The sequence below is a fragment of the Magnolia sinica genome, chromosome 7 (assembly GCF_029962835.1).
Source record: "Magnolia sinica isolate HGM2019 chromosome 7, MsV1, whole genome shotgun sequence".
Lineage (NCBI taxonomy): Eukaryota > Viridiplantae > Streptophyta > Magnoliopsida > Magnoliales > Magnoliaceae > Magnolia > Magnolia sinica.
This window is the reverse complement of record NC_080579.1, coordinates 19,391,038-19,406,793: the sequence shown is the minus strand read 5'-3', so window position 1 is coordinate 19,406,793 and position 15,756 is coordinate 19,391,038. Positions and strand designations below refer to the sequence as shown.

The 15,756-nt window shown below is 38.1% G+C and overlaps 1 protein-coding gene across 9 annotated transcripts; it reads right to left on the bottom strand.

The window, feature by feature from the left end:
* Positions 1-1,186: 1,186 nt before the first annotated feature.
* On the bottom strand, positions 1,187-15,196 carry LOC131251173 (uncharacterized). Of its 9 annotated transcripts, none has more exons than XM_058251731.1 (8): positions 15,018-15,196; positions 13,561-13,690; positions 2,868-3,030; positions 2,558-2,796; positions 2,249-2,458; positions 2,074-2,166; positions 1,884-1,991; positions 1,187-1,798 (listed from the first exon to the last, which is right to left on the bottom strand). In XM_058251731.1, the coding sequence occupies exons 3-8, from the start codon at positions 3,004-3,006 to the stop codon at positions 1,319-1,321; spliced, it is 1,269 nt and encodes a 422-aa protein (XP_058107714.1). In that variant the 5' UTR covers positions 3,007-3,030; positions 13,561-13,690; positions 15,018-15,196; the 3' UTR covers positions 1,187-1,318. The 9 variants fall into 9 exon arrangements, with proteins under 9 accessions (XP_058107714.1, XP_058107711.1, XP_058107712.1 ...); XM_058251728.1 differs by having other exon boundaries at positions 13,561-13,654; XM_058251729.1 differs by having other exon boundaries at positions 2,868-3,023; positions 13,561-13,654.
* Positions 15,197-15,756: the final 560 nt, after the last annotated feature.

Genomic DNA, 15,756 nt, shown 5'->3' with positions numbered 1-15,756 from the left:
GTCGGACAAGCAAGATGGGGGAGAGAGAGAGAGAGAAGCGCACGGGACGAGAGAGAGAGAGAGATGAGGGTTTGCGCGCGACAAAAATGAAATTTCCCTCCCCGTTTTTGGTTTTAGTACTGTCCATTCAGCGGCGCCCACGTTTTAGAAACAGGGGCGTTTTTGGACAGCCCCCTGTGATTCCGATGATCACCAACAATTGTACCTGGCTGCCAGTGAAACTAAGCGCCTGGAATGGTGCTTTTTCTTGTAGTGCTCGCACAAGGGCCAAATATACATCAACATGGGCCGATTCAAATGGGCTGAATTAATGGGCCAAATCAAATGGGCAGATTCGAATGGGCCAATCAAATAAGCCGAGTCGAATGGGCCGATCAAATGGGATGAATTAATGGGACGAATCAAATGGGTAGATTCGAATGGGCTGAATCAATAGCCTGAGTCAAATAGGCCGATCAAATGAGCCGAGTCGAATAGGTTGAATCAATAGGCCGAGTCGAATGGACCGAATCAAATGGGTCGAGTTGAATGCCCCCAAACCAACCACACATTCATCTATAGCTAGAGATCATTTTAAAGCATTATTCAAAAAAATGAATCACATTCAAAGGATCATCTAGACCATACCACAAATGGCAATGGCACTACAGGAAATTGCACTTTTACCGACGAATTTTTTTATCGATAATGAGTATTACCGACGAAATTTGTCGTCGGAAAAATCGTCAAAAGAAGACCGCGAGTAAAGGCTTTTACCGACAAAAAGTGAATTCGTTGGCATTAGAATGACTTTTACCGATGAAAATTTTCATAGGTAAAAAATGTTAATGAAACTTTTAACTACGAAATTTTTGGTAGCTTAAAATACTCATAGCTAAATATACTTTCACGGACGAATTTTTATGCAGTTAAAAAAGTGGCTGAAACTTTTGCCCACAAAATGTTTCGTAGGTAAGCTAATGTTTTCTTAGGTAAAAAAGTGGCCGAAACTTTTACCGGCAAATTTTTTACGTAGGTAAAAAAGTGGCTAAAACTTTTACCTACGAAATATGTCGTAGATAAAAAATGTGGATAAACTACAAAATATTTCATTGGTAAAAGACTAGTTTTTTTCAAAAATCCCTAATATACACCTGTTACAATACATTTCATCATATTCACATTCACATTCATCCAAACACAAACTACATCCATCCAAACACAAACCACATCAATACATACACAAACAATCTTATCCACATCACATTCATCCACGCACAAGTACATATACAAGTTTAACATTCGTATATAAAATAAATCATAAATAAAATACAAAAAATCACAAAGATAAAGGCGAAGGTGATGGGGCATCAGATGAGGGCGGAGGTGATGGGGCATCAGATGAGGGCGGTGGTGGTGGGGCATCGGTGGATAAGCGTGCAACAATAGCCTGAAACATCTCCTTCATCCGTCGCTCATACTCCACCCGCATCTCCTCCATCCGTCGCTCATGCTCAACCCGCATCTCCTCGATCCTCCTCTCCTGCTCCTCCCTCTGCCTCACCAGCTGGTCTCTGATCTCGTCAACGACGACCCGTAGATGCTGAACCTCTCTCTCTAAGACATCAGCTCGGCGTAGGGCGCTCTCGCCAGCGATAGAACGGCTGGAGGTACCTCTAGCAGGTGCCATGAGCTTAGCACCATGGCCAAGCCCACGCACATATCCAGAACGGGTGCCAAGCACCTCGCTCATGATATCTGGCTCACTCCGCTGAGTACCATCAGGAGTGGGCTGACTGCGTATGGTGTCCATCGCTGCCTGTAATGAAAACATATAAATTTTCATAACGAATGATATTATTATAATTCAATGCAATTAAATTTTACAATGTAAGAATTTTTACCCAATTCTTGCTAGCTCTAGGATGTACCCAAGATCCCGTCGCCTGCCGACAGTGAGTCCCTCTGTAGAGGTCTACTGGCCCAGGCTCCTGGCCAGTGACGGAATCTTGCTGCGCAATCGAAAGGACAATAGAGTTAATATAAATACATAAAAAGAATATATCAACTTAATAATCACCAGTAATTTCTTACCATGTCGTGACGAAATCGTACAAATGACTTTGAACCAGCGACGTGGTTCACTTCTAACTTTCCCTTGTTCGCAGAATTTATTCTACTCCTCTTCTGAACACATTATTCATAATACATTATTATTAATTGCGAATTTAATTATTACCTAAAGATATCGTAAATATGTAAATATTACCTGAAAAGGCTCGGACAAAAATCTCTCGCAGAGTATCCGCCAGTCGTCAGGGGTCACGTGCGGCGGTCTAGACAATACGGCCTCCTCGTGGCTTATGCACCGCTTGTACCGCTTGTGTAAGTTACTGCGGTACTCCTTGAACCGCTCCTTGACCATGTCGTCAACGGCATAGGAAATGTACGGAACACTCAAATTCAAGACAAATTTATCCTGCAAGTTCGTAAATAATAAATTAAGGCAATAAACTTATTAAGAAAATAACTTAACTAAATTAACTTTTACAACACAATTTAATTTACTAAAATTTACCGTAAGGCGATGACGGATGAGCTGCCGCACATCATCTGTCACGTCTGCCCAACGGGGAGTGGTGGCGGGGATCAGAGCTCGACATAAAACACCGACCTCCGACGTAAACAGCCTAGCATTGTCCCCAACAGGTCTAAGACAGTCCTGTGGGAACTCTACCATCACCCTACCCTCACGCGCAAGTCTCTCTAAAACTAACCCACGGGTGGGTCCACGTCCTCTCCGTCTGGTCGACGATGCTGTTGCAAAAAAAATATGTAAGTCTAAACATAAACAGAAGTCATTAAAAGAAATATATGTATAGACTTACATGCAGTACCCAGTGTATGCGTAACTGAGGGATCAGAAGCCTGTGATGCAACATGTGATGGCGATGCTGTCTCCGTCGCATCACGGGTGGAAGGGGTAGATCCAGTGCGCGAACGACGTGATCTCCGACCTGGTGCCATCACTGAATATGTACAACCTACGAACTCATAAATTTAAACAATGTCAATACAAGTGAAATATAGTAAAACATTATACAAGTAATGTTCATGGTAAAATGCATTTGTACTTATACTTAGAGAGATGATTAAAATATAATTAGACCATTACACTATAATACAAGCAGAATATGATAAAACTGTAAATTTTAATATATATAACCTTTGGAAATTCCATTACACATTGTCATTCTATATTAAATACACGTATTTCGTTATGATACGAAACAACTTTGAAGTGAACTATCCGAAGTAATCCCTGCGTAAGTTATCGTACGCTGCAGAAGTATATGTCAAGCTATGTAAAGCACTCGACATTGTTACAGCCAACATGTCAGTCACAATAAGAAAAATCTGATCTCTCGGGACTCCATTCAGATGTGCAAGTGACAAAACCGCATCTTCCATACGAAATTTCCCGTAGTTATATTCCTCATCAGCTCTGGAATTCCTTTGAGATTGTATAATCTTTCATATGAGTTATTGTCGATATATACCTCCCTACACTCATCGACCGGATCGAGTATCTCTTTGGCCCTACCAGAAGAAGATAGAGCCGAAAAGTCCATCCACAGCAGCTTATGAAGTATGCTGCATGCTTCCACTACGCTCCAGTTTGAAGAGGACATGATCAAAAATTAATTCAACTGCAAATGTAAATTATAAACAAGTCAATTAAAGGAATAAATCATGACTTGTAATTTTCACGTATACATGTAATACATAAATTATTCGAATTGAAAAATGACATGTAAATCATGTGTACATTTAATAATCGTCGTCTGTATCACTATTGCTTAGGACAATTTCTTCTTCACCATCACTATCGTTGATCAGTACTTTATCTTCATCGTTTGCAACATCGTCATCAATGAAACCGCTATCATCTCTAACAATGTCATGTATTATTGAGGCATCAACATGATCAAGTAGCACATCATCTCTATCCAATTGCATCACATCAATATCAACATTTGGATCAGTCCCTATATCCCCAGATGGCATGTCTTCTTAATATGTTTGTTCAACCATAAACGTTTCATTTCCCCCGTCCTCGTTATCTTCAACTTCTGGTACGAGAACGTCAAATACATTCCTGAGCTTTATTTTCTGCACCACGTGCCAAGAGCCGCCTAACTTGGTGTCAGCGAGGGAAAATACTTGTTCGGCTTGGCTGGCGAGGACAAATGAGTCGTCCTTAAATCACTTGCGAGATAAATTTATGCTCGTAAAGTAGTTGTCAGTTTGTATTTCCAATGTCCCACCAATCACATTTATATAAGTACACTCGCTTTCTCATACAATAACTCAACTCAATAATATCCGTCAAAACGCCATAAAAGTCAATTTCTACCTCCTCATGCGTTCCATTCACAACCACCCCACTATTTTATGTGGTCTTATACTTCTCACGTTCTTCAGTGTGAAACCGAATCCCATTTACAATACAACCTGTATATTTAAATACACGTCTATCAGGGCCACAAGCCAGTGAGTAGAGTGCATCAGACGCATTCGCGAAGTTGCTAGCGCACAACGTCTTCATCTATTATCACATACAGAATATAATTGTTTAGTGATTTTCTTAAGTGTAAATATTATGCAATATAACAAAATTCCAAGTGTGGTGAGATACAATGTGAAATCTTACACGTTTTGCTAACCATTCTGGAAACTGATCCTGATGCATTCGATCACAATTTGTCAGGTATTGGGACTTCATCTCGTCGATGTGTTCGTTACACATAATTGGCACGTCATCAGCAAGAAACATTAAGTAGAAATACAATTATCGAGGGAAGACTTACTCTAAATACGACTTTATTTCTTCACAATTATACAACACATACCACCGCGCCTTTGCTTGATCCTCAAGGTCTATATCCTGAAACATCAGTGATCCTAAAGGACGGACATTATGTGCAAATACAAATACAAGTCCTTGTTCATGCTCATGCCCTTCATCGGCATTTCGATCTTCTCGGTTGAATCTAGTCTCTATGCCACGAAGATATATGGAGCGAAATGTCAGGCACTCATTATCAATGTAAGCCTCAACAACTGATCCCTCTCGGCGTACCTTATTCCTCACAAATCGTTTTAGTGTGTGAAGGTATCTGTACACAAAACCACTATATTATATGTATGAAAACATGGATATATGTAGTTTATGAAATGAATAAAAATTTTAATAGGTTCTACCACTTTTCGATCGGATACATCCAACGATATTGTAATGGGCTTGCAAGCTTCACCACATGTGGTAAGTAAATTGCTAAGTGTACTATGACATCAAAAAATGCAGGTAGAAATATTCTTTCAAGTCTGCAAAGGATTACGACAATGTCCCTCTATAGTCATTTAATAACCTCTACGTTCAACAATTTCGAACACAAATCCTTAAAAAATATCCCCAACTCAATCAGCGTCGCACTGATATCATTGCTCAGGAATCCACAAATCGCAATCGGTAGTAGACATTGCAGAAGGACGTGACAATCATGACTTTTCATTCCTGTTACCTTACAGTCCGCAATGTTTACGCACCGAGATATATTTAACACATACCCATCGAGAAACTTCACCGATCTCAACCATTCACATAAACACTTTTTCTCTAGTTTTGTCAATGTGTAGCAAGTTGCTGGTATAGTATATGAACTTCCATATGGTTACAAGTACAACTCTTTTCTTAAACCCATTACTCGTAGATCCAATCGAGCCTTAAAACTGTCTTTTGTTTTCTTCTTTATGTTCATCAATGTTCCAAAAACATTGTCACATATATTCTTCTCAATATGCACAACATCCAAGTTGTGTCGCAATTTCAGATCATTCTAATAGGGCAACTCGAAAAAAATGCTCTTCTTCCTCCAGTTATAGTCCACTACTGTACGTTTCCTCTTCTTCAAGTGCAATGCCTTACCAAATCTAACTTTTCCAATGTTACTCAATTGTTGTATCACATCTTTTCCAGATAGCTCTTTTAGGGGTGGCATATGATCTAGTTTGCCATCAAAGATCATCATCTTCCTGCGCCAACAATGATCACTCGAAAGGAAGCAATGATAGCCCATATAACATATTTTTTTTACCATGCTTTAATGACAATGAACAAGTCTCAATACTACATGTAGGATAAGTCAACTTTCCCTTCGTGCTCCACCCAGGCAAATTCTCATACGCAGAGAAGTCATTTATTGTCCACAAGACCGCTGCATGCAATCGAAATGTCTGTCTTGCAAATGTATCATACGTCTGTACACCTTGACTCCACAACTCGTTTAACTCATCTACTAACGGTCACAAATACACATCAATGTCATTCTCAGGTGACCTGGGTCCAGGAATAAGCAATGACGTCATGAAAAATGACTTCATACACAACCAAGGAGGTAAATTGTAGGACATAAGTATCACTGGCCACATACTGTACGAGCTACTCATATTACTAAATAGATTAAAACCATCACTTGCAAGACCTAGTCGAACATTGCGACAATTCTCTGCAAACCAATCATATTGCTTATCAAAATTTTGCCGGGATTCAGAGTTCGCAAGGTGCCTCAGTGTACTATCATCACGAACGCGTTTCTCCTTATGTCACCTCATATTTTCAGCCGTCTTGTGAGACATAAACAATCTTTGCAATCTAGATTTCAATGGAAAGTACCTTAACACCTTTTGCGGAATTTTCTTACGCTTGGCTTCGTCATACTTCCACCTAAACTCCACATTCTGAACACTCTTCAACATTTTCATGCTCTTTCCAATATAATACACAATCATTTATATATGCATGCATGAGGATGTAACCAAGGCCTAAGTCTCGCTTCAAGTATTTTGCCTCGTAATGAAACTTAGACAATGTCTCACCGTCCAGTAATGTTTCTTTCAACAAGTCAAGCAACATGTCAAACGATTTGTTACTCCAACGATTTATTGTCTTCAAATGAAGTAACCTTGTAAGAAAATTCAACTTGGAAAAGTTCTCACACCCCAGATAAAGTGGACGTTGCGCATCCCTCAACAACCTACTAAACTTTTCTGATTCGACATCACCCATAAAATGAATATCTTGGCTACTATTTGTCGCTGCAAAATCAGTATCGGCAATTATTCCCCTAAACACATCCCCTATGATATCTTAAATTTCGTCAACATCTTCATCCTCGTCATCCGACACAATTGGGTCAGCAAGGACTTCAATGGCCTCAACTCTTTGGTGGGTATCTTCACCATGATGGATCCACCAAGTGTAACCCTGGTCAATCCCAACTATGAACAAATCATCTTCTACTTCATCTAAAGTCTTATAAATCATGTTCTTGCATTTTCGACATGGACACCTAATCCTATTGCCTGAATCTGCTGGATTTCACGCAAAATCCATAAACTCTTGAACCCCTTGTTTATACTATGGGCCAAACCTGTTCTTAGCTCGCATCCAACTCTTATCCATTTCTACAATGAAAAAACTATAGTTAGTTTACAGAAATAGGTTTAAAATTAGGCTAGGGTTATAGGTTTAGGATTAGGTATAGGTTTAGGTTTAAGGATTTGAGAATATGTTTAGCTTTTAGGTTTAGGTTTAGGTTTTAGGTTTAAGATTATAGGTTTAGGTTTAGGTTATAGGTTTAGGGATTTGAGAATAGGTTTACGTTTAGGTTTAGGTTAATGTTATAGGTTTAGGTTATAGGTTTAGGTTTAGGTTTAGGTTAAGACTATAGGTTTAGGTTTAGGTTTAGGTTATAAGTTTAGGTTATAGGTTTAGGGATTTGAGAATAGGTTTAGGTTTAGGTTTAAATTAATGTTATAGGTTTAGGTTATAGGTTTAGGTTTACGTTTAGGTTAATGTTATAGGTTATAGGTTTAGGTTTAGGTTAAGGCTATAGGTTATAGGTTAAGGTTAAGGTTTAGATTTAGGTTTGAGGTTATAGGTTAAGGTTTAGGTTATAGGTGATAGGTTTAGGTTTAGGTTTAGGTTGGTTATAGGTTTAAGCTTAGGTTTAGGTTTAGGTTATAGGTTATAAGTTTAGGTTATAGGTTATAGGTTTAGGAATTTGAGAATAGGTTTAGGTTTAGGTTTAGGTTATAGGTATAGGTTTAGGTTTAGGTTAAAGTTATAGGTTATAGGTTTAGGTTAATGTTATAGATTTAGGGATTTGAGAATAGGTTTAGGTTTAGGTTAAGGTTAAGGTTTAGGTTTAGGTTATAAGTTTAGGTTTAGGAATTCAGGTTTGGATTATATGTTTGGGTTTAGGTGTAGGTTTAAGTTAAGTGAATTAAGTTTATGTTATGGTTTTAGGTTACAGGTTTAGGTTTAGGTTTAGGTTAAGGTTGGTTATAAGTTTAGGTTTACGTTTAGGTTATAGGTTTAGGTTTAGGTTAACGTTAGAGGTTATATGTTTAGGTTTAAGTTTAGGTTATAGGTTATAGGTTTATGTTAAGGTTTAAGCTTAGGTTATAGGTTATAGGTTTAGGGATTTGAGAATAGGTTTAGGTTATACGTATAGGTTTAGGTTAAAGTTTAGGGATTTGAGAATAGGTTTAGGTTTAGGTTTAGGTTTAAGTTGGGTTTAGGTGTAGGCTTAAGTTAAGTGAATTAGGTTTAAGTTATAGGTTTAGGTTTAGGTTTAGTTTATAGGTTATAGGTTTAGGTTATAAGTTATAGGTTTAGGTTCAGGTTAATGTTATAGGTTTAGGGATTTGAGAATAGATTTAGGTTATAGGTATAGGTTATAGGTATAAGTATATGTTTAGGTTAAGGTTATAGGTTATAGGTTATAGGTTAAGGTTATAAGTTTAGGTTATAGATTTAGGTTTAGGTTAAGGTTTAGGAATTTGGGTTCGGGTTCGGATTATATGTTTGGGTTTAGGTGTAGATTTAAGTTAAGTGAATTAAGTTTAGGTTTTAGGTTTAGGTTTAAGTTAAGGTTGGTTATAGGTTTAGGTTTAGGTTTAAGTTATAGGTTTAGGTTTAGGGATTTGAGAATAGGTTTAGGTTTAGGTTTAGGTTATAGTTATAGGTTCAGGTTAATGTTATAGGTTATAGGTTTAGGTTAAGGTTAAGGTTATAGGTTATAGGTTATAGGTTATAGGTTAAGGTTAAGGTTTAAGCTTATGTTAAGGTTAAGGTTAAGGTTAAGGTTTAGGTTATAGGTTATAGGTTTAGGTTTAGGGATTTGAGAATAGGTTTAGGTTATAGGTTTTAGGTTTAGGAATTTGAGAATAGGTTTAGGTTATAGGTTATAGGTTTAGGTTTAGGGATTTGAGAAGTTTAGGTTATAGGTATAGGTTAAGGTTATAGGTTTAGGTTTAGGTTATAAGTATAGGTTATAGGTTATAAGTTATAGGTTTAGGTTAAGGTTTAGGTGATAGGTTATAGGTTAAGGTTTTAAGTTATAGGTTTAGGTTTAGGTTATAGGTATAGATTTAGGTTTAGGTTTAGGTTATAAGTTTAGGGATTTGAGAATAGATTTAGGTTTAGGTTTAGGATTTTGGGTTCGGGTTCGGGTTATATGTTTGGGTTTAGATGTAGGTTTAAGTTAAGTGAATTAAGTTTAAGTTATAGGTTTAGGTTTAAGTTATAAGTTATAGGTTTAGGTAATAGGTTATAGGTTAAGGTTTAGGTTATAGGTTATAGGTTAAGGTTTTAGGTTATAGGTTTAGGTTTAGGTTTAGGTTTAGGTTTAGGAATTTGAGTTCTGGTTTAGGTTTGGGTTTTCAAGTTTAGGTTTAGGTTAGGGAGATGAGATTAGGATTAGGTGTAGGTTTAAGTTTAGGGATTTGAGAATACGTTTAGGTTTTAGGTTTTAGGTTTAGGTTATAGGTCTAGGTCTAGGTCTAGGTCTAGGTGAACTTACCAACAGGTTGGATCTCAAATAACCATCATTTTTTATTTTATTTTTTTACACGCACACACACCACCACACACTCATGCTGTAGTGGAATTTCACCACCCGTGGGTACTCGAACCCTCAACCAAGCATTGAAACTCCTGAGAGTTTGCCACCGGAGTAAGAGTAAGGACCCATCATGGTGGGTCCCAAGAAGGAATCAACGGTCGGGGGCACTGTCCCCACCATGATGTTTAGTTTTAGGTTTTACTTTTAGGTGTAAGTTTAAGTTTAGGGTTATACTAGGATCTGCTCCATCAATTTCAAACTAGTACATAAACACGGGCATGTCCACATGGTCAGGCCACTCCAATGATATCCATAAGAAATGGACAGCTTCATCATAATCATAACAGCGGTTCTCACCTTCCAGGAACTCCCGCTCAACATCCGGATAGCTCCGATGCACATCCGGGTCTCCCCCATCAATTCTGAGGTAACACAAACACGGGCCTGTTCGAATGGTCAGGCCACTCCAATGTTGTCCATAAAAAATGGACAACTTCATCATGGTCATAATAGCAGTTCCCACCTTCCAGGGACCCCCGCTCAACATCCGGATAGCTCCGACGCACATCTGAGTCTGCTCCATCAATTCTAAACTAATACAATTAAATCTTAAATTAATTACTCATCCAAGGTTGAATAGATTGTAATACTTTTATATTCTCGTTTAAACGTCCACGCCGAAAATTCGGCAACATCTCCCCATGCCTCTTCAGATAAGTTGATCTTCCGTTACATTCCGATGCAAATATCTAAAATAATGTAAAGATATTTGGCATTGGATACGGAACGAAAGAAACATATCAAGAGAGAAACGAGGAGATAGACCGCGGATCAAGCCTGAACATTTAAATAAATTATATGAAAGTATATTATCCATCTAACCTTGAAATATCCAAAATGGGACAATTCGAGCGATTTTTATGCCACCAAAAACACACCATATATATATATGGCCCCATAGAAATCCTCAAACGAATAACTAATTATCTAACTTACAAATCACAATTACAAGTCACAACTATAAACTAACTAATCACAATAATAATTTAAGATAAAAAAATATAATATACAAGCTCATTAAGGTTTGCAAGGACAATTTTAGGCAACAGAAGGCAATGGAACAATATACACATTTTATCTTCATACTGAGAACAGAAATACAATGTTAAGTAAACAAACATTTCTAACAAACTTTTATGTGAAAGAAAAGCTTTAGAATGTAATATCTTAAAGTCAAATAAAAGACTTCAATTGATATTTTTTATCCCGGTACTTTAATGGGCACAGGACAACTTTTGCTGAAGCAAGCCTTACACAGGCCCTGTCCATAGTACTGGAAGATGAGAAAGTCCTCATGTATAATGCTACTGTCAGCTACTTAAAACAAGAGATTTAATTCATATGCGAATGATAAATGTAAAATGAAGACATGAATGCCCATCGCCAAGAGATGAAAAAGTTCATGTTAGTAGGCCTACAAATACCTTGAAAGTTAGAGAAAGTATGTTTTTTTAGGATTTCCTAAAGGTTTTCTATCCCTAGCTATAGAAGAGAAGGTTTAAGAGGTAAAAAGCTTTTCTACAAGCAGTGTGGAACAATGTAAAATCACTCCTAAAACCTCTAACTACAAGCAGTCCATCCTCGTGGGGCCAACCTGATGAACGAACTGGATGGAATATACACAATTGTAAGCCCCACAGACAACCTATGGTTGGCGTTCCTACCACCATTGTTCCCTATGGTGTGGCCCACCTCAATCGTGGATCATGATGAATTTTAGGGGAAGGGACTAAGATCAAAAGGCGCTGCTTCCAACAACTGTTGTAGAAGATACGGGTCCGCATCTTAGACTCTCTAAAAAGCTATTAACAGGTACACCGGCAACGCTACGATACCACACAAACGTTAAATAAATATCTTGGCGGCTTTTAGTTGCATGGAAACATTTACATACATATAATTGCATCTGGACTTATTGGCATCCACATCACTCATCTGAACTGTCCATTCGATCCAGTCAACTCTTCACCTGCTGCCTTGTTAAAATCACATTGATCCATTGGTTCCAAGCATACATAAATGGATAGACAAGATCATTTGTAGAAAATAGATACAGTCATGGATGTCCACGATTTCCTTGATATCTACATAATATTGGACAGAGTAGACTGGACCCAATGACCAGCTCGGATAGGCGAGGTGGACACCATCGAGTCCAAATGCAACTAGGTGAATACAAGTGTATCCATAAAGTGAGCACACTTAAATAATTTCTCAATATCTTAAGCACGTTTGGCATCACTAATTAAACTGCAATCTCACCATTATTAGGCATCTTTTGACGAGGCTATAAGGCTATGGGCCAAAAAATGCAGTAATTGGACCACTCTAACCATACAGCTATCAGTTTTGCCCATTAAATGTGCACCATTGCACTTTTATGAGTTAAACTCTCCCATTTCCAGACCTCTGCCTTCATTGCTACACAGCTCAAATCCATTGACTTTCATTACATCAGCCATCCACATGTTATCATAAACAATCACCTAATGCTAGTGCTGCCTGGACATTGTTTTGGGGCATCATGGTAGGTTTAGGGTTTTGAAAGAAAGAAAATAAAAATAAAAATAGAGGACTGGTGCTGCTGCATCTCGAAATGAATCACATGTTTTAGCATATGCCCATGTAACAGGTCAGGGGAGGGAGTGGTGATTGCTTGGGCCTTCCTGTGCATTTTGGCGGAACCAAGCCCATTACAAATTCTTGGCGGGATGATCAATGGATGGTGATTGTCATGTCATGCATAAACCGAAGATGTGATAAGATGCTCTTAGCGATCTATAAAGATAGAGAAAATTTTGAAACAAAGCATGCAGACCTGATCAACCAGAGCAACAAAAAAGCTCCTACCCTTAGCTTGGTGGACCAAATCAATCTCAAAAAGCTCAAATGTCCATGGTAGGAAAACTGCCTCGCATTGGAGAAAATATGATCAACTGATTTTTATACTTTCAAGACGTGGCCAAATATTGACAAGTAATCAGTTTCGTTTGGAACTGTTAGAGAATCCTAATTTTGCCTCTCAGTGCCATCATTGTTACTCAGAATTCTGATTTTACTCTGTTTCCAGCAAGTCTTTCTTTCTCCATTCCCTGTTTTTCTGCTTAGCGGATAAGATAGGTGAGGCCTGAAGTTTTTCTGTGGAGCCCACCCGAAATACTGGAATGAACATAATCTTTCCTTTAAAAATATGGGACATGGCCAGCTTGTCTGAAACATGTTGCCGATTTTTGTGAAAAAAAAAAAAAGTAATCAGTTTCATTTTGAAGGTAAGAATTCTATTACTGTTGGCCCCCTCAAGTGCTTAGGTGCCTTTGTAAAAATTTTGCCCTAGTAAAATCTCTGGAAAAAACCGTCTATGGGCACAATGGGTCCACAATTGATCATCCAGCCATAGATATTTTTTTTTTGACCCACGTTAAAGAGACCTAGCTAGAAGATCGGCGACCAAAAAAATCTAAAATTTAAATATTGCTGAAATATTCAAGTAGAACAAGCTTACATTCTATTGCTGAAGATGGGCATATCTTGATAATGAAAATTCTGTTACCTGGTTGAATATGGGCTGAGTATGACCAAGTTATTATCTTTAGGATTAGTTCTACTCCAAATGTGCAGTGGTTGATGCAGCAGAGTAGCTCCACCTGAAATAAAGACCCATCAGTTGTGGCTATTCAATCCTGGTTGCACCATCAGATCGAATCAGAGGACACATTAAGAGCTGATTTTTTTAACTCTTAAGGTTCAAAATGAAAGAAAAAGCAGTAATGGCAAAGCAATCAAACACACAGAGAAAGATTGCAGATTGCTCTCTCTCTCTCTCTCTCTCTCTCTCTCTCTCTCTCTCTCTCTCTCTCTCAACAGTCTACCATTAAACAGAACAAAATGTTCTTCAGCAAAATATGCGCGTACAGTCAATGGATGGCTAGAAACACTTACACAGTTTTATAAATTTAATATAAAAATAAATAATTTTAGAATTTTTAGAAAAAATTATTAAAATTTCCATAATTAAAAAATTTACTATAAAAATCGTTTTATTGAAAAATAAATTTATCATTAAATATTTAAAATATGGTGCCAGTATGAAGGAATATAAACATATACATCATGGTGGGATCTAAAAATGAGAGGAATATAAATCTCAGGTGGACCATACCATAGGAAAACAATAGTGATTGGATATCCACCAGGCTGGGTGTACCAAAATCCCCAATTTCAAAACCCGCAAATTAGAAACGTGGTTAGGGTACCATAATCCCCAAATTCGAAGTGGGAGTTGGGTACCCAAATCCCCAATTTCAAAACCACCAAATTCGATTTGGGATTAGGTTACCAAAATTCCCAAATTCAAAATGGGATTAGGGCCCACCTTCATTTTGTCGGTGCGTGCTTGGGTCATCGTGTCTTTACTAAAGAATCCTCTAATTTACTGGATTTTTTTTCTAATTTCCGAAATTTTGCAGAAATGCAAATTATCTCATCGCCGAATTTTCCCCAAATCCAAATTAATAACTAGTGATGTCAATCATAAACTACATTATTAAAAAAATATATACAAAAAAAAAAAAAAAAAAAAGCAAATGAACTAAAATTACAGTAAGTAGAAACGATGACAATATTTTTAAAAAATGCATATAAAAGATGCAGATGTAATTACAATAGAATACAGATTAGCAGAAGAAAAGAAAATTAGAGATCTGGTAAAACCCTACAAAAGACAGAGGTAAGAGGATTTCTAGTCAGAAAAAATCAAGATCGTAGCATTTGGTTGCATTTGGTTGTAAAACAGATCCAATCTCCGATTGCAACAACAAGGATAAAAAGGATCTCCCTCGACGTGATGGAGGGAGAAAGAGAGAGAGGAAGAGAGAAACAGAGAGAGAAGGAGAGGGTGCGAGAGAGACAGACAGACAGAGAGGGAGCGCGCGCGCGCGCGCGAGAGAGAGAGAGAGAGAGAGAGAGAGAGAGAGAGAGAGAGAGAGAGAGTGTGTGCGAATCGCATACCTTCCGATGCGAAATCTGAGAAACAAAAACCTCTGAAACGAGCAGCCGATAGAAATGGAATCTCGCCCGAAATGGAGATCGGGTTTTGGGGTTTCTTGAATCCGAAAAGGAGAGCGAGAGAGGGGGGAAAAATGAGAGCGAGAATCGGGTTTTAGGGTTTCTTTAATCCGAAAATGAGAGCGAGAATCGGGTTTTAGGGTTTCTTTAATCCGAAAATGAGAGCGAGAGGGGGGGAAAACACGAGAGCGAGAGGGGGAAATGGAATTCGAAAGAGGGTTTTAGAAATCCCTCTTCGAAAATGAATTTTGTGAAAAAAAATCCGCACAATGTGCGTTTTACATCATTTACGTTAAACGGACGGGTTTGGCCAGTGATGCTGGTCGGTGCACTGTGGGCCCCGATATGATGTATGTGTTATATCCACACCGTCCATTCATTTTGAGATATCATTTTAAGTCATGATCCAAAGAATGAGAGAGGAAAAAATCTTTAGTCGACCACACCACAGAAAAAAGCGGAGAGAGTGATTCGTACCGTTGAAACTATCCTAATGCCCATCGTCTCGTTTATTTGAAATCTCCACGGCAGGGAGAGTTTTGTGGGCCCCACCATGATGCATGTCAAACATCTACCCCATCAGTCAGATGCACCATTCCATGGTGGGCCCAAGGATTAAAAATCAAGTCAATCTGTGAATTGTGTGGGCCACACCATATACAAACGTTGAGAGGGGTTATCC

Bases quoted from the DNA above. Each gene is read 5' to 3' on its own strand.
- LOC131251173 (XM_058251731.1), bottom strand. From the start codon at position 3,006: ATGGCACCAGGTCGGAGATCACGTCGTTCGCGCACTGGATCTACCCCT. The intron at 2,797-2,867 runs GTAAGTCTATAC...TTTTTGCAACAG, and splicing joins GCATACACTGGGTACTGCAT to CATCGTCGACCAGACGGAGA. The intron at 2,167-2,248 runs GTAATATTTACA...TAATGTGTTCAG, and splicing joins TTTTGTCCGAGCCTTTTCAG to AAGAGGAGTAGAATAAATTC.